The sequence below is a fragment of the Panthera pardus genome, unplaced genomic scaffold (assembly GCF_024362965.1).
Source record: "Panthera pardus isolate Hobbes unplaced genomic scaffold, ASM2436296v1 HiC_scaffold_5, whole genome shotgun sequence".
Classification (NCBI taxonomy): domain Eukaryota; kingdom Metazoa; phylum Chordata; class Mammalia; order Carnivora; family Felidae; genus Panthera; species Panthera pardus.
Genome location: NW_026526980.1, coordinates 20,091,562 through 20,107,829, shown reverse-complemented (window position 1 = coordinate 20,107,829; position 16,268 = coordinate 20,091,562). Strand labels below are relative to the sequence as shown.

Below are 16,268 nucleotides of genomic sequence, written 5' to 3'. Positions count from 1 at the left end.
CCCCCGTTCATGCTCTGTCTCTCTCTGTCCCAAAAATAAATAAAAAACGTTGAAAAAAAAATTAAAAAAAAAACCATATTATTTTAATGTATTCTTTTGAATAGGCAGGATATGTGCACGGTATAAAATTCAAAAGGTACAAAGGATGGAAAGTAAGTCTTTCCTATTCCTGCCCAAACCTCCCTCGCAGCAATCTCAGAGGTCAATGTAGTTACCACTTTCTTGGGCAGCCTTCCAGAGATAAGTTAGGCACACATAAACAAACATATATGAACTCTCTTCTCCTCATTCTGTACGTGCTGCCTTGCACCTTACTTTAAGTTAACCTGAGACCGCATGATGACTCTACAAGTACAAGCACAGGGGCCTCTTTCTTTGTCCTGGCTGCATACTATTTCATCGTATGAAATTGTGTCATCCCTGATTGAATGAATCCCCTGCCTGTGGACGCTTAGGGTGCTTCCAGTCTTTTGCTGTTGTAAACGCGCTGTGGTTAATAATCCTGAACTCCAACGGTTTTGCTCATGGGCCAGCATGAGGATAAATTCTAGGATTTATCTATAGGATAAAATTCTAGAAGTGGAATCTCTGGGTGGAAGAGTCTGTGTATTCGTCATCTTGGTATCCACCGTCAGAATGGCCTCCGCAGAGGGGGGTGCCCATTTACCCACAGCGTTGCACACGTTGTGTGTTAACAGATGCTTTGAGTTTTGTCATCTGGTAGGTGCTAAGTGCTATCTCAGTGTGGTTTGACTTTGCTTTTCTCTCATTAAAAAAAAAAAAATCGTGCATTAAAAAAATACACATAACGGTCTTTCTTTCTTTCTTTCTTTCTTTCTTTCTTTCTTTCTTTCTTCCTTTTCTGAAGTAGACTCCATGTGCAGCATGGGGCTCAATCTCACGACCCCGAGATCAAGAGTTGGATGACCTACCAACTGAGCCAGCCAGGCACCCCAACAATATTTCCATCTTAAGCATTTGCAGGCATACGGTTGAGTACTGTTGAGTATATTCACATGACTGTGCAGCCACGTTTCTCTTACTTTAAAATCACAATACTTAGGGAGGCCAATTGAGTGCTAGGCCTGCTTGGGGCGGCCTCCATGGCATTCCCTGGTGGGGGGTGGGGGAGACAGAACTGTACACAGGCATGACAAACCAGGGTGGTGAGAACTGAGTCTAAGATAGCACATTGGGAGCTAGGGGGTGTGGTGGGGATGCTCCAGAAAGGCTCCAAGGAAGAGGTGACCCAGGATGACCCCTGAAGGAAGGGAAGGTCTTCCAGGCAGTGGAGGTCCTGTGAGCAAAGGTCGAGAGACCTCAGGGATCCAGGTGTGTTCTAGGAACTGCAAGAACATTCCTGCCAGCCAGCCAAAGGTCATGGAGGTGACAAGATGGGAGAAGCCAGGGTCTTGGGCTGAATGGCCTTGACGGCCACCGTGAGAACTCTGAGGACTCAGTCTTGGGCAGGGATGGCGGGGGTGGGGTTGGGGGATGGCGAGTTCGGGGCAAAGAAGAGCAAAGATCTCAGGCTGGAGTTTGACAGGCAGATGGCAGGGTTCAGATGGGAAATGGCAGGCTGGTGTGGAGCTGAACTGCAAGGCTCAGGGGCATTCAGAGGGAAGCCGGACGGCCCTTCCTGCCTGATGGACAGAATCGGAGATGGCAGGGGGTGGGGTGAGGGAGGGTGGATCCCCAAGGGAGATGCCATCCCTGAGAAGGGGACCCCGGCCCTTAGAGGCTAGGGTGCGTCACACGGAGAGACGCCTGAACGGCCACAGAGAAGAGGCTCGGACCTGTTTCCTCCCTCAGACGGTGAGGCTCCCCAAGCCTGGCTCGGGGACCCCCAGATCCCAGGCCAGCGACCGCGGGCGGATCAGATCCCCTCCCCCTGCCCACCCCTGGGTCACTGCGGAACTCTAAGCCCCGCCCCTACGGGTCTGGGGATGGGGGGGTCTGATTACCCACTCCCTCCCCGACACGCTCTCCGTGGGGGAGGGGCGTGAAGCTACTCGGGGGGAGGGGGGAGGAGGAGCGGGCGTCGCCATGGCAACCAGGCGGGTGGTCGGGCCCCGCAGACCCGGCCTGGAAACGAGGAGAACACAGGGCAGAGAGGGCCGCGGGCCCGGCGCGGGGGCGGGGGCGGGGGCGGAGGCCCGGGTCCCCGGGGAGTTGGGGAACACCGGGCAATTCTCGCTGCCGGTTCCCGGTGGCGCAGGGAGCCCGTGTGTCTCCGAGTGTGTGCATGCGAAGTTCTCCGGGGTGGGTTTGTGCATGTGTGCGAGCGTGCACACGTGGGCGCAGGCGTGTGCGCGGGAGTGCCTGTGTGTGTGTGTGTGTGTGTGTGTGTGTGTGTGTGTGTGTGTGTACTCGCGTGCTCCCCTAAGTGTGCCCAGCGGACGGCGGCGGGAGAGTCCCGCCCCCTCCCCAGCCTCCGGCCGCCCCTCCCCGCCCCCCGCCGCCTGCGCCGGCTGCTTCCTCGCCTCCACCTCGCTCACCCCCTCCTCCTCGCACTTTCTCCTGCTCTCCCTCCCTCCCTCTCGGCTCTCACCACCGGACTCCGCGCTCTTCTCGCTGGCCGCCCCGGGAATCGCCGGCTGCCACCGCCCAGCCTGTACCCGCCATCCCCCCAGTGCTTGGGCACCTGTTGGAGGCAGAGACACAGGTGCAGAGGGCTGGGCCGCCGGGGGGCGTGAGGGTGACAGCGAGCGTGTGTGTTAGCTTCTGTGCCGACGGGGTGTTTAGCTCCCCGGAGGCTGCAATTTCTGGCTCCTCTTAGAGAGCCAGTCTCATGAGGAGACATCGGAGGCAGGGGTCCCGGGGTTGGGCTGCAGGGTTGGGGGGTGGTACCAGGCAGGCAGGCCGGCAGGCCGGCAGGCAGGTCCTGGGGCTGAATGAAGGGGCAGTGGGCAATGAAAGCCTAGAGGGGAAGGTGACACCCGGTCCAGAGGAGCGCCTGGTGCAGAGGGATGGACAGAGCTTAAGAGAGATAGAGGAGGGGGCCTGTGGGGCTGCTTCCCTGCAGGCAGAGCCCAGGGGTGGGGTGGGGGGGGCAGACGGCCGACCAGGAGGAGGGGCAGGAGCTGGGAAGATGACATAGGGACAATCCAAAGGCATGTGGGCATGGCTGAAGTGGCGCCAGGACTTATGGGGTGGGGGGGAGGGCTGGCAGTCCAGCCCCTGAGGAGCAAAGCTTGGGGTCTGGAGGGCCCAGGCCTCCTGCCTGCCCACCAGCTGGCACAGGCCACCCTCTCCCTGGACACCTGGGAAGGGAGGCCGGTGAGGGCCCCACCAACTGGGGAGGTTGCCGCCTGGCCCTCAGCCAGCAGACAGCAGGTATGAGGAGTCCGTCTTGGGCTCATGCTCTCCTGGACCTCCCTCCCGCAGCCAAGGGTGCTGCATGAGGGGCCGCAGGGGCGACCGCATGACCATCAACATCCAGGAGCACATGGCCATCAACGTGTGCCCCGGGCCCATCCGGCCCATCCGGCAGATCTCTGACTACTTCCCCCGCCGGGGACCAGGACCCGAAGGCGGGGGCAGGGATTTCAGGGAGGCCCCTGCTCGTCTGGCCCCCCTGGCCCTGGCCCCCCCTGCAGCCCTCCTTGGGGCCACCACGCCCGAGGAGGGAGCCGAGGTGGACAGCTACGACTCGGATGATACCAGTGAGTCTGGGGGCTTGAAGGGCCCTGGGGCTAACGGGGGGGGGGGGGAGGGAGGGTGGGGAACGCCTCAGGGCTGTGGAAAGGGGCTGGGGGCCCTGCTGGGCGCATTGGGGGAGGCAGGCCCACCACGGCTGCAGTCAGTGTGGAGGCTACAGTTTCAGCAAGGCTCAATATTCAATATTTCTGCTGAGACACTCAACCACCCACACAGCCCCAGTCACGGCCCAGCCAGGGACCCAGATGCGCGCACACACTCGCAGGCTGACAGACACAGCCGGGCACACACCTTCACCGCCAGCGCAACAGCCCGTCTGCCCACCGGTCTCACACACCTGTCTTCACACACTGACTCTTCCCTCTTCTGCAGCCGCCCTGGGCATGCTGGAGTTTGACCTTCTCTACGACCAGGCCTCCTGCACTCTGCACTGTAGTATCCTCAGGGCCAAGGTGGGTTCTCCCCGTCCCCCAAGCCCTGGCCCTGTTTGCCTCGCACCCTGGGAGGGGTGACTTTCCACCTTTCCTTCCCTGGGCTGGATCCCTTCTCCTTCCCCCTCCCCCTATCCCCCAGCACCCTTCTTCTTGACTCTCCACAACCACTCTGCAGAGGGAGGGAGGGAAGGAGAGAGGGAGGGCTGGGAGCCTACAGCCCTCTTCCCTCTGCTCCCCTGCAGGGCCTCAAGCCCATGGATTTCAATGGCCTGGCCGACCCCTACGTCAAGCTGCACCTGCTGCCTGGAGCCTGCAAGGTAACGTCCTCCTTCCTCCCCTAGCCTGACCCGGCCTGTGGGTCTGCCCCCAACCTTCCCCTACCTTCAGCCTCCACGGGTCAGGGGGACATGTCCTGAGAACGTTTGCCCCCACACCTCAGGCCAATAAGCTAAAAACTAAGACTCAGAGGAACACGCTGAATCCCGTGTGGAATGAAGATCTGACGTACAGTGGGATCACGGATGATGACATCACCCACAAGGTGCTCAGGTGAGCACCATTCTCCATTCTCCCTGTTACCAAGGATTCCATCTCAGCTGTCCTCTGGGACAGCTGTTATTGGCACCTTCTTTGGTTGATCTGCCTCCCATTAAGTGCCTCTCAGATGCTCAAGAACAATCACGGGCTCCCCATCCCCTTCGGCAGTAGGCCAGAGGTTTCCCTGGCATTCCGGTTCCCCAAATATCTCCTCCTACTGCTGCTCCAACAGAGGACTGCTGTCTTCGGAGTGGTCAGGTTCTATGCTCCTGACCTTTGCCTGTTGTGTCTCTTCCATGGAAAGTGCTCCCCGCTTCCTCTCTCTTGGCCAGACTAAATCCCACTCAAAATTTAGGCTGTGCCTCTTCCTGGAAGCTTTCTCTGGTCACCGAGACCCCTCCTCAGAGCCCCTGACAAGTCAGACCTGTGTAGCAACCATGCTGTTGCCTGTGTCTCCCTAACATCCATCAGGACAGGAAACCTGCTCCATCACCCCAGGAGAGGGAGCTGTGGGGAGTGTAGTCCCCGACCTGAGTGAAGGGCAGCAAAACCCAGGCTTGGGAGACCTTTATCGGCGCTCTTGGCAAATTGGGAAACCAGGGGAAGGTTTGTACGGGGGCAGGCGCACAGTCAGGGTTGTGTTTTGGAGATCGCCCTGATGTTGGCTGTGAGGCAGACTGGAGGGAAGAACAGACCTGACTCCAGGAAGTCTGGCCCATCTTTCAGATGGGAGAGAATTAGGCCCAATAGCTGAGTGCTCACTAGTGCTCCCAGCCCTGGGCTATGCGTCTTTATGTTTATTTCCCTTGATCCCAATAGTTGTGGGAGGTAGGTACTCATTATCTCCATTTAGAGGTGGGAATTGAGGTAGAGGGAGCTTAAGTGACTTGTCCAAGGTCACATAGGTGGCCAGCAAGTGGCAGAGCTGGGGTATAAATATCCCTACATGACATAGCTCCTCGAGAGCATCAGGACAAAAGAAAGTGCAGGGGGCTGCAGAAGGGGACGCATGGAACTAAAAGCAACCATTGCTTCATGGCTGGGCTCCCATATCCCTCCCAGGCTGGTTCCCCGGCTCCATGCAGAAAAGGACAGGAGCGTCAGAGGAGGTGTGGGATCCTTGTCCCGCTGCGCAAGGCTGCTCAAGGCCCTTCTAGCCCTCACATACTGAATCTGTGACCCACATCCACCAGTGCATGCCCTGGGCACATTCAGTTGGATCCTGTCCCCAGGCTCTTGAGTGGAGGCAGTGGAGGGTAGTGGGCCTCAAGATCTGAGGGCTTCCTACAGTGGCGGCGCAGGTCCTGATGGACCGGGGATGGCCTGGGCAGCTGGAAAGGGAGGGGTGGAGGAACAGGGCAAATCAAAGCACCCTTCTCAAGCTCTGGGCCTGGTGCTCACCACACGGCCCGTGAGACAGGCGAGGCGCAGAGTATTTAGGGTACAGCTAGCACTGGCTTCAGGTGCTCAGACTTTGGTCGGAGGACCCTTCTCTTCACACTGGAGCAGGTTCAGGTACGCCAGGGGGCCCTGACCCTGCAGTTCCCTGCCAGGATCTCCGTCTGTGACGAGGACAAGCTGAGCCACAATGAATTCATTGGGGAGATCAGAGTACCCCTCCGCCGCCTCAAGCCTTCACAGAAGAAACATTTTAACATCTGCCTTGAGCGCCAGGTCCCGGTCTGTGTGGGGCTGTGGGGTGCCGGGTGGGGGGAGCGGGCCCTGGGGAGGCCAGTTTCCAGAACCTTCTCTCTGCCCCCTCAGCTGGCTTCACCCTCCTCCATGTCAGCAGCGCTGAGGGGCATCTCCTGTTACCTGAAGGAGGTGAGGCACCTCACAGGGACCGCATCTGGGTGGGGGGTGGTGAGGATGCAGGCTGACCCCTGCGTCTGCCCCACAGCTGGAACAGGCAGAGCAGGGCCCCGGGCTGCTGGAAGAGCGTGGGCGCATCCTGCTGAGCCTCAGCTACAGCTCTCGGCGCCGGGGGCTGCTGGTGGGCATCGTGCGCTGCGCCCACTTGGCCGCCATGGACGTCAATGGCTACTCTGACCCCTACGTCAAGACGTGAGCCCACCCCTCCCTCCCCAGGGAGTCTGACCTCTGCCCCATCCTTCCCCGGGGCTTCTCCTGTCCCTAACCGCCCCACTCCACTGCCACCCCCCTCCTCGGCAGGTACCTGAGGCCTGACGTGGATAAAAAATCCAAGCATAAAACGTGTGTGAAGAAGAAGACTCTCAATCCAGAATTTAACGAGGTAAGTGGGGCAGGGCTCAGAAATCAAGGGGGGCTGACGCTCGGGACAGGGGCCAGGGCCTCAGGGAAGATGTGGCCTGCTCTGCCCCAGGACTTCTTCTACGAGATGGAGCTCTCTGCTCTGGCCACCAAGACCCTGGAAGTCACAGTCTGGGACTATGACATTGGCAAATCCAACGACTTCATCGGTGAGGAGGGAAGCCTGCTGGGTGGCGCTGATGGGGGTGGGGGGGGGCGCAGACCGGCAGTGAGATGGACCCTGCTTTTGCCTGCCTCTCCCTGCTTCCCAGGTGGCGTGTCCCTGGGGCCTGGGGCTCGGGGAGAGGCCCGGAAGCACTGGCGTGACTGTCTGCAGCAGCCGGACGCAGCCCTGGAACGCTGGCACACCCTCACCAGCGAGCTGCCCCCTGCGGCCGGGGCTCTGCCCTCGGCCTGAGCGGGACCACACCTGCCCAGCACAGGGCCCCCCCCTCCCCCGGGGCCAGGTCCAGTACCCAACCTTCGCACGAGTGTGTTGCACGTTTACACGGGGTGGAAGCCCCGCCCCCCACTACCTGTCTTATTTTGTGAGAGTCTGCGTGACCGTGGGTCTGTCTTCTCGTGAGGGACCGTGGAGATCTATATTCACATATGCAAACTTCCTCCTGCCTGACTCGCTACTACGCAAATATGCAAACACCCATCCTGTGCACACCTGCAGGGGGCTGCGCTCCTCTCTCCTGCCTCTCCAGGCTGCCCCGTCCCCCTCGGCCCGCAGGGAGGAGGTCGGATTGGGGGGGGGTTTGGAGGAGGAGAATGTTTCCAAAAAAGAGGACAAAAAACAAAAAAGAGCCACTCCTTTAATACAGAATCTTCGTTAAAAACCAACCAACCAACCAACCAACCTAGCCCTGTACAGCTGCCCTTTTAAGTGGGGGGCCACTGCAGGGTCTCTGCCTCTCGGAGAGGTGGCAGTGCTCCTGGCCACTCATTTAAATAACTGTCCCCTGGATGGGGCTGGGATGTGAGGGCAGGGCCTGTGCCCTCCCCAGTGGGGACCCACCTTCCAGGGGACGTTCGTGCATGTTTACGCCTTTTCTGATTGTGTCAGTGGCCGCAGCATGGCAACTGGGCGTCAATAAACGTCTCTGCGGAAGCTGGGGGCTCGTGTGTGCTGGCATCGGGCACGGGGCAAGGGCTTGGCCGGGGGTGGGGGTGGGGGTATCACTCCGGGATGTCGATCACCAGGTCATCATCCCCGTCCAGGGCATCGTCCCCGCTGCCCGCGTCGCTGAACATCTGCCGAGGGACGGCGCTGAGGATCGTGGGGGGAGGCATCTTGGGGGGCGGCAGTGGGGCCAAGGCTGCCCCCACCCCAGCCCCAGAACCCCGGCCTGGGAAAGTCAGCGGCCCTCCCACAGGGCAGTCAGGGGGTCCCACGGCCATCTGCAGCAGGGGGAAGAAACACAGGGTGGGCTTGTCAGGGAGGCACTGGAATCCAGGGGGCTGGCAGTGCCTCCTAAGGCAGTTCTGGGGGATGGGGAAGGGGGCAAAGGTTCATTCAAGGGGTAGCGGACACAGCCGGGCTGGCCAATGCTGGAATCAGGGGCCTGCCCCACCTCAGCCCCTTGAGCCTCGAACCAGCAAGTGCCTGGAGGTGAGGGGTGGTGATGGAGGCGGTGATGAGGGTGGTGGTGGTGAGGGGTCTTACAGAAACCAGGAGGGGAAGGCCTGGCCCTGCCCTCTCCAGGGAGGCACCTTGGCTGTCCCTGTGTCGGCACTCACAGCCGGTCAGAGTCAGCCTCCGGTACCTGCCTGCCCGCCCGCCTCTGGGCACCCCAGACCCCACTTTGCCAGCACTGGCCTCCTCTCCTCCTCTTACTTCGGGACTCACTGGTTAGGTGGAGGGTGTCCGAGGTTCTGCCCCGCCCCCCCCCCCCCGCCCCCCCCGCCGCGGGAGGTTTCTACCTCTTATATCTTGGATGGGCCCCTCCTTGGGATACCCGCAGCCGCTGGCCCAGGCCAGGCCCTCCTCTCACAGCTCACCTGGGCTACGGTCCCAGCCTCCTAACTGGACTCCCTGCCTTCAGCCTCTCCCAGAGCCAGCTCTTCCTCCACACTGCAGCCAGAGTGAGCTCTCTAAAACACAAACCTGAGCACGTCACTCCTCCACACAAGGGAAAGGCTCCTCGCTGCCCTTGGGACAGGTGGTAAGGCGTGCCTGAGAACAGGCCGGTCCCTCCACCTGGAGTGCCTTTTTCTATTTACCAAAAGTCCTGCTTTGTCCTCTGAGGCTGAGAAGTGAACTCTGTCCTGCCCGACCCTCCAGCCTCACCGTCGCCGGATGTCCTCCCCACAGAGAGCTCTGGGGGGGGGGGGGGGGTCTCACCCTTTGCCCGTGGGCACAAACTGAGCACCTGCTCTGTGCCAGGTGATTTCCATGAATGGTCTCTGACCACTCCGAACACCCTCGAAGGGAGGGGAGGTCATGGGCCAGAGGAGGAATCTGAGACTTGCAAAGGGAGACTTTTAAGGCACAGGGCTCCTGGGACCCCAGTGGGCAGTGTGTCCCATCTGGCCCCAGGTCGGTGTGGCAGGAAGCGCTTATATGTGTCTTTACGGTGTCCCTGGGATTGCTTTCACACCTTCAGCCCTCAGGCTGCTGTCCTTGGGGTGGCGGTGGCTTTTACCTCCTGGTCGGTGCCTCCAGGTACAAGAGTCTGCTGGGACCAGTGATAGACAGGAGGCCCAGCTCCATGAGGAAGCCTCCTTCCTCTGGCTGCCACCACTGGATCCCCACCCTCGTCCCCACAGCCCACACCTGCTTGGCCTTACTCAATGGCTGCCTCTGTGTGACCGAGGGCACTCCTGTTTACCCACAGCTTACCAGGGACCGTGCACTGGGCTATGTGTTTTCTCTTCTTTAACTCACTTTATCCTACACTAACCCCACTGAACAGAGAAGGAAGTCGAGGCTCAGAGGGGCAAATGACTTGCTCAATGTCACAAGGTGGGTGCTTGGAGGACCTGGGACTCAAACCCACTCTGTCTGACTGAGGCCAGGGCTCTTAACTGACCTGCTCCTGTCTTTGTGCCTGTCTCTTGTCTCCTCAGACGAAGTCACCAGAAAGTTCAGTGACCCCCCCACCCCTTAACAGGACATCCTGGCTCTGGATAGCCAGGCCTTCTGCGGCCCCACCTCACCCTGTCTTTCCTTCCGACGTCCTTCTCTCTTCTCACTCCTGCGTCAGCCCAAACAATATTCTCACCATGCCTCTCGTCTTCCTTCCACTCCTGCTCAGCCTGCAAATTTCCAAATCTCACTTTCCCTGGGCCCAAATATGACCTCTTCTTGGAGGCCTTCCCCGACTTATCCCTTCCTCCACCACAGCAACAGATCCCAGCCCCTCTCTCAACCAACCTTCTCGCGCCGGTATGATCAGAACTTAGCTCTTCAGGACCCAGCACTTTAGAAAGCCTCAAACCGCCATGCCACACCCCTACCCATCCGCTCCAGGCTTCGCTGACCCCTGCTTTCTCCACCATCCTGCCCTACAGACAAGAAGCAAAATCCCTGCCAAGGAGATCGAAGGGCCAGCATTATCACGCATTATCTACCCATTTCTCAGGCTCAAGACCCAAGGTCACCGAAGGAGTAAGAGACACAGCTGAGATGTGAACTCCAAAACCCACACTCCTAATCGCCACAAAGCGACCTTTCAGTTTGCTCCCGGCTCCAGGGCCTTGTGTCTACAGTCTACCCACTTTGAAAGCTGTCCTGCCCAGTCTGAATTCCACTTGGATTCAGAGCTGGGAGGGCACTGTGTCCTCTGTGCCCCATCTCTCCTGGGGCTCAGTGCACAGGCCTCTTCTGTTCTCCATCCACGTTCTCACCCAATAATCGCGCCCGCCTCCACGCTGATGACTTCAAAACGCGCACCCACGAGCCCCAGGCTCATGTTCCTCTGTTGTCTGGCTGGCATTTCCAGCCAACATCTTGATGCATCCACAACCAAACTCGTTTTCCCTCCCAAAGCTGCTCCTCCCAGATCTCCTGGTCCCAGAGAAAGGCTAGCCCACTTCTTCCCTGGCTCGGGACCCACACCCCGGACTCGCCCTTGCCTTTGCTCTCTCCCACAGCCTGTGCTGGTCTTCCCATGGCTCAATCTTTGAAATCGATCCAGCAGCCACTTCTCAGCGGCTCTACCCGCTTCCCCGCAGGAGCCTCCCCGGAGGTCTCCCCAATTCATCCTGACCCAGCCCCTCCCCAGTCCACTCTCCACACAGCAGCGAACCACGTAAACTGGAGCAGATTCCTCTCTGACAGACCTTCTACCATGGCTCCCCGCTTTATTCGCAGCACAAGTAAAATCTTTACGACACCCGGAAAGCTCTCCACAATCCTGCCCCTTGGTTATTTCTCCGATCTACTCACTCCCCCACCTACCCCTCCTTTGCCTCCGACCACACCGACCTCCTTCCTGGTCCCTGAACAAGCCAAACACCCACCCTCCACGGGGCCTTCGTGCTGCCTGTTCTCCTTGGAACACTTTCCCAGAGAGCCGCATGGCTGGTTCTCCTTTCTTTTAAGCCTCTGACCGAATACCGTCCCAGACCAGACCCCCATTAAGTACCAGCTCCTATCTACCCTGGAGTTTCCCATGCTCTTCACCTGGCTCCATGTCTTAGCACTGCCACCGATTTATTGGGTCTATTTTCCCCCGCTCTTGCTAGAACAGGGATTTCTTGTCTCTTTTGTTTACTACTGCATCTGCAGCACCTAAGACAGCACCTGGTACATAGTTGGTGCTCCAGAAACCCTTGTTCGTCACTCATTCATTTACAGATGCAAAACTGGAGATCTAGAGGGTCAGAGAGACCTGCTCACGGTCACGTGGTTTTTAACTGGTGCAGCCTTGACTTGACTGTCCACAACTTTGCCTGTCCCCTGGGACTGCCTGGCATCACAGAACAGCTATGAAAAACGAGACTGGCCTCCAGGAGTCTTCACTCTGAGTCCCACAAGGCTGGTCCTACCCCTCATTTTTCTCCTCACCAAGCCTATGGGCCAGCACTTCTCTGACGTGGCCCTCGGCGCCCGGCCCTGGGTTGGGCCCCCAGCAGCCCTAAATCAATCCCTGGAAGTTTTTGGACCGGCCCCAGCCCCTGTCTTGAGCCTCCCTCAGCTGGCTGTCCTCCTGCCATCCTGGCCCCTCCCTAACATTCCCCAATCAGGGTACCTTGAGTTTCCGGGGCAGGCGGGGCCGTTTCTCCCGCTTGGGCCTCAGGGGGCTGGGCTCGGGCAGCTGCAGGGCCAGGTAGTCGGAAGGGAATGGGGGGTAGGGGGGGGAAGCCAGCTGCAGGCAGGAGTCAGGGGGATGGAGATGGGAAATGGAGTGGATGGGGTGGGGGGTGAAGGGAAGAAACGCAAACAGGAGGAAGAATGGAAAAACAAGAGATGGTGATGAGTGTGGCTCCTGAGAACAGAAGGGGAGGGGACAGCAGCAGGACTTTGTCCTGAGCTCTGCTCTCCTCAGTCACGTCTGTCCCCCATTCCTACGCCAGAGAGAAGCGGGCAGCCGCGACTCACACCCCTCCAAGGACTCACACCCCTCCAAGGAAAGCTTGCTGGTCACACCCAGACAGACGCCCCCAGGGCTGGGCCGGCCTCACCCCTCATGAGGCCCATCTGCCCAAACGATGCCCACCTTCTTCCCAGGCATCTCACTTATACTTCCCACCCTTGACCCCAACTCACCGAGCTCAGGTATGGGGAGGGGGCCCCCGAGGCCTGAAGGGGAAACCCTGTTGAAGGAGGCAGGGAGAGGCTGGAGGGGGAGGGGACACCCCCCAGTGGAGGGCTTCTCTTCCTGGAGAAAGGACAGGGGAGGGGGCTGGTCAGAAGCAGCTAGGAAGCCCAGGTACCCCCCCTACCCTCCACCCCCAGAGAAGAATGATGGCTTCTTCTCACCTCTTGGGGGCTGGCGTGTCCGACAACTTGGGCGTTCCCTCTGTCTCGCTGTTATCTGAAGATGCAGTGGCATCTGAGTCTGTGAGGGGGGAGGGCTGATCAGTGGGGCAGCGGGGGGAGGGGGGTTCCAGTCTACCTCAGAGAGGTGCAATCTCAACTCTATGGAAGGGGCCCAGGGAATCTGACTCCCCAGATGGCACATACACGCTATGCTGGGAGGCCCACAGCCTCTCCAGCTTCCTGAAACGTCCTTGACAATGGACTTCCTGCCTGGACTCCATCAGAACACATCTGTCAAGCACTTAACTGTGTGCCAGGCTCTGAAAGAGTGTTCTGGGTCACTGCTACTCCCTGTCTTCATAACCAACCAAGGGGGAAGACGAGGGCATCACATCCATTTTCCATAGGAGGCCACTGTGGCTCAGAGAGCAAAGTGTAGAGCTGGGACTTGAACCCACATCTCTGACTCCTTGACCACTTTAGACCACTGGCCTTTATTAGGTCGGGCCACCATCAAAATCACCTCTAAGCAATCTCACCTCTCCCTCCACCCACTGAGTACTTCAATTCCAGAATGATCTAAAGGTAAAGTCGATCACGGCCTTCCTGGTGACGTTCTCCACTGCCTGCAAGCACTCGGAGTGCTTCTTAATCTGGTCTCAACCTACCTTTCTGGTCTCCCAACCAAACTGTACTATCCACATCATGCCCACCTATGTTCTCAAAAAGAAATTCATCTCTCGGTTCGGTACTTCACCTCGAAGGCCCACGGTTCATTTCCAAATAACTGACAGGGGCACCTGTGTGGCTCAGTTGGTTAGGCGGACAACTTCAGCTTGGGTCATGATCTCACAGTCTGTGAGTTCGAGCCCCCACATTGGGCTCTACGCTAACAGTGTGGAACCTGCTTGGGGTTCTCTCTCTGCCCCTCCCTACCTCTCACACAAAATAAACTTAAGAAACAAAAAAACCCCTGAGACCCGTGATCATATGCTGTTCCCAATTTCCCTGCTCAGAGAGATCCTTTAGGAAGCGGATTAAATGCTACCTCTCTGGGAAAAATCCTTCTGGAATCCTTCAGGCTCAGTTAATTGCGGGCTCTCCCACAACTCGCTACTCTCACTTGTCATGGTTTTCCTCACACTGTGCTAAGATGTGTCGTGTGTGGGTGTCTCCCTGACCAGACTGTGGGCTTTTCCCGGATAGGAGTGGTGGCTGACAGCTGTGGCTGTCACCCCTCAGATTCACTCCACTGTGACCGTGAACTTGCTGGTTTTCTCATAGCTCCTGTCCCGAAGTCCCCCTCAAACAGCAAACTAACTGGAAGATCTCAGGAAAGGAGTAGACAGACAATGAGAAACAAGAATAAAAAGCCAAACGTTTTGCCTTGACCTACACGAGCTGGCTCCTGCCTGTTTCTCTGATCTCACGCATCATCTGCCATCCTATCATACATAAACAAATGGGTGGCGTGTGTTCCAATAAAACATTACAAAAGCAAACAGCCTCGTTGACTGTTGCTTGCCCACCCCTGCTCCAGACCAGTGTTTAAAGGCACCATGGGGAAGAGGTGACCGTATTTCAAATGAGTTACATGGACCGGACCCTGGAACGGGACCACAAACGCCCACCTTTATACTTTTTCAAACTGTGGGTCTCAATCCATTAGTGGGGTCATCAAGTCAATTGACTGGTTTGCAACCAGCATTAAGTTTAAAAAGAAAGAAAGAAAGAAAGAAAGAAAGAAAGAAAGAAAGAAAGAAAGAAAGAAAGAAAGAAAGAAAGAAAGAAAAAAGTCTACACACCAACAGAACAAATTGTATACAATGATCTTAACACTGTTTCATTAAATTGTTTTATAAGTAAGTATGCACGGGGGACCTGGTCTGATGTAATGAGTCCCAGGCTCAAAACAAAGTCTGGAAACACTACATGCTTCAGCCCTGCTGCTCTCCAGACAGCCTGGTCCGTTCTTCCCTCTGCCTTTGTCATTTCTTCCACCTGAAAATCTCTCCCTTCTATCTTTCCAAGATTGATTTCTGCTTCTTATCTCGGTCTCAGCTCAAATATTACTTCCCGAAAAAGGCTTTTCTTGAGCACTGTGGACGCTCCCTGTCACCTGCTTTTACACGGTCTGCAAACTAAGAATGGCTTTTACATTTTCAAATGGTCGGGGGCAGGGATAAAAAAAATGCTATTTATGACATGTGAAAATTACATGATATTCAAATTTCAGTGTCCATAAATACAGTTTTATTGAAACACATCCAAGCTCATTTATTTACAGATCACCTCTGGCTACTTTTGCACCACCACAGCAGAACTGGGTAGCTGCAACAGCTCTGCAAAACCTGAACGATTTATTACCTGGTCCTTTACAGAAAAAGCTTATCAACCCCTGCTCTGCTCCAATCACTACCATACAACCCTGATTTTATTCCTTTCACATCTGAGACCCTAGCTGCTTTGCTTTCCTATCACCCTCAACCAGAATGCGAATTCCACTGTATCCCCTGTGCAAAGCAATAAATGCTTGAGTGAAGGATAACCGATAGATTTAAGAACCACCGGAGGTTTTTATCAGCCTCCGCAGCCTAAAAGGAGGGGCCCAGGAGGCTTGCTGAAGTGCCAGGAGCCATGTCCTCCAACAATTTTTCATGACCTTGCTCACCAGAAGAATCTTCATCCACGTTCTCGTACTGCAGAAGTCGGTCTAGGAGGAAACTAAGGGAAGAGGCGGGGAGAACAAGAGTGTTGGTTGCCATCTCAGTAACATTCTCCCGGAACCCTGTCCCGTCCAGCCGGCCCGTTGGATCCTTGCAACAGCCCCAAGGAAGGCGCCATGCATTTGTGGCCTAATTCCAAGGACAGGGTCCGAATGTAGATCCACAGGAGCCACATCACCCGCAGGCATTCCCCTTCCCCCCACTCCCCCACCCCCACCGTGTCCCACCTCTTATCCCGGGACACCTTCAGCAACTTCCTCTGCGCCTTCCTCAGTTCCTCCTGGAAGCACTCGTGTTCCTGTATCACAGGCAAGGTGGGGCGCTGAGCCAACGGCCACCCGCAAAGACGCCCGGGACCTGGGGACAGCTCACTCCACTCCCCTTTACACGTGGGTAAACTGAGGTCCTACAGACTCCAGGCCTCACCCCCCACAACCTCTCACGCCAGCACTCACGTAGATGAGGAACTTGAGCTTCCGCTTCAGGTTCCGGTACTTCTTCTTGTAGTCCACTTCGCCGTCCGCCGGCCCGTTCATGACCTGCCGCGGGAGCAGTGCCCCAGCAGTAGTCGGGCGTCCCGCTACCCGGAGCCTGCTCAGCCCGGGTTCTCACGCCTCCACTTCCGGAGACTCCGCAAGGCTGTGTCCGCTGGGACTACAACTCCCGGCGTACCCTGCGCCCAGGGATTTTAACCACAGGGGCTGCCCT

The 16,268-nt window shown here is 57.5% G+C and overlaps 2 protein-coding genes across 10 annotated transcripts; one reads left to right on the top strand and one right to left on the bottom strand.

Moving 5' to 3' along the window:
* The first annotated feature begins 2,399 nt into the window (after positions 1-2,399).
* Positions 2,400-8,019, top strand: DOC2A (double C2 domain alpha). The gene is made up of 11 exons (XM_019436222.2): positions 2,400-2,665; positions 3,388-3,665; positions 4,033-4,112; positions 4,337-4,411; positions 4,534-4,643; positions 6,185-6,311; positions 6,396-6,455; positions 6,532-6,695; positions 6,804-6,885; positions 6,976-7,072; positions 7,175-8,019. The coding sequence occupies exons 2-11, from the start codon at positions 3,401-3,403 to the stop codon at positions 7,318-7,320; spliced, it is 1,206 nt and encodes a 401-aa protein (XP_019291767.1). The 5' UTR covers positions 2,400-2,665; positions 3,388-3,400; the 3' UTR covers positions 7,321-8,019.
* INO80E (INO80 complex subunit E) lies at positions 7,711-16,249 on the bottom strand. 9 transcript variants are annotated; one of them, XM_019436242.2, is made up of 8 exons: positions 16,016-16,228; positions 15,788-15,858; positions 15,506-15,558; positions 12,835-12,913; positions 12,622-12,757; positions 12,104-12,220; positions 8,910-9,002; positions 8,197-8,309 (listed from the first exon to the last, which is right to left on the bottom strand). In XM_019436242.2, exons 1-7 carry the CDS (start codon positions 16,094-16,096, stop codon positions 8,931-8,933), a joined length of 609 nt encoding a protein of 202 aa, XP_019291787.1. In that variant the 5' UTR covers positions 16,097-16,228; the 3' UTR covers positions 8,197-8,309; positions 8,910-8,930. The 9 variants fall into 9 exon arrangements, with proteins under 9 accessions (XP_019291782.1, XP_019291776.1, XP_019291779.1 ...); XM_019436243.2 differs by having other exon boundaries at positions 12,622-12,733; positions 16,016-16,220; XM_019436237.2 differs by lacking the exon at positions 8,910-9,002 and having other exon boundaries at positions 7,711-8,309; positions 12,104-12,169; positions 16,016-16,233.
* Between the last annotated feature and the right edge of the window lie 19 nt (positions 16,250-16,268).

Bases quoted from the DNA above. Each gene is read 5' to 3' on its own strand.
- INO80E (XM_019436231.2), bottom strand. From the start codon at position 16,096: ATGAACGGGCCGGCGGACGGCGAAGTGGACTACAAGAAGAAGTACCGG. The intron at 15,859-16,015 runs GTGAGTGCTGGC...CCTGTGATACAG, and splicing joins AGCTCAAGTTCCTCATCTAC to GAACACGAGTGCTTCCAGGA. The intron at 15,559-15,787 runs GTGGGACACGGT...CTCTTCCCTTAG, and splicing joins AAGGTGTCCCGGGATAAGAG to TTTCCTCCTAGACCGACTTC.
- DOC2A (XM_019436222.2), top strand. From the start codon at position 3,401: ATGAGGGGCCGCAGGGGCGACCGCATGACCATCAACATCCAGGAGCAC. The intron at 4,113-4,336 runs GTGGGTTCTCCC...GCTCCCCTGCAG, and splicing joins GTAGTATCCTCAGGGCCAAG to GGCCTCAAGCCCATGGATTT. The intron at 4,412-4,533 runs GTAACGTCCTCC...CCCACACCTCAG, and splicing joins TGCTGCCTGGAGCCTGCAAG to GCCAATAAGCTAAAAACTAA.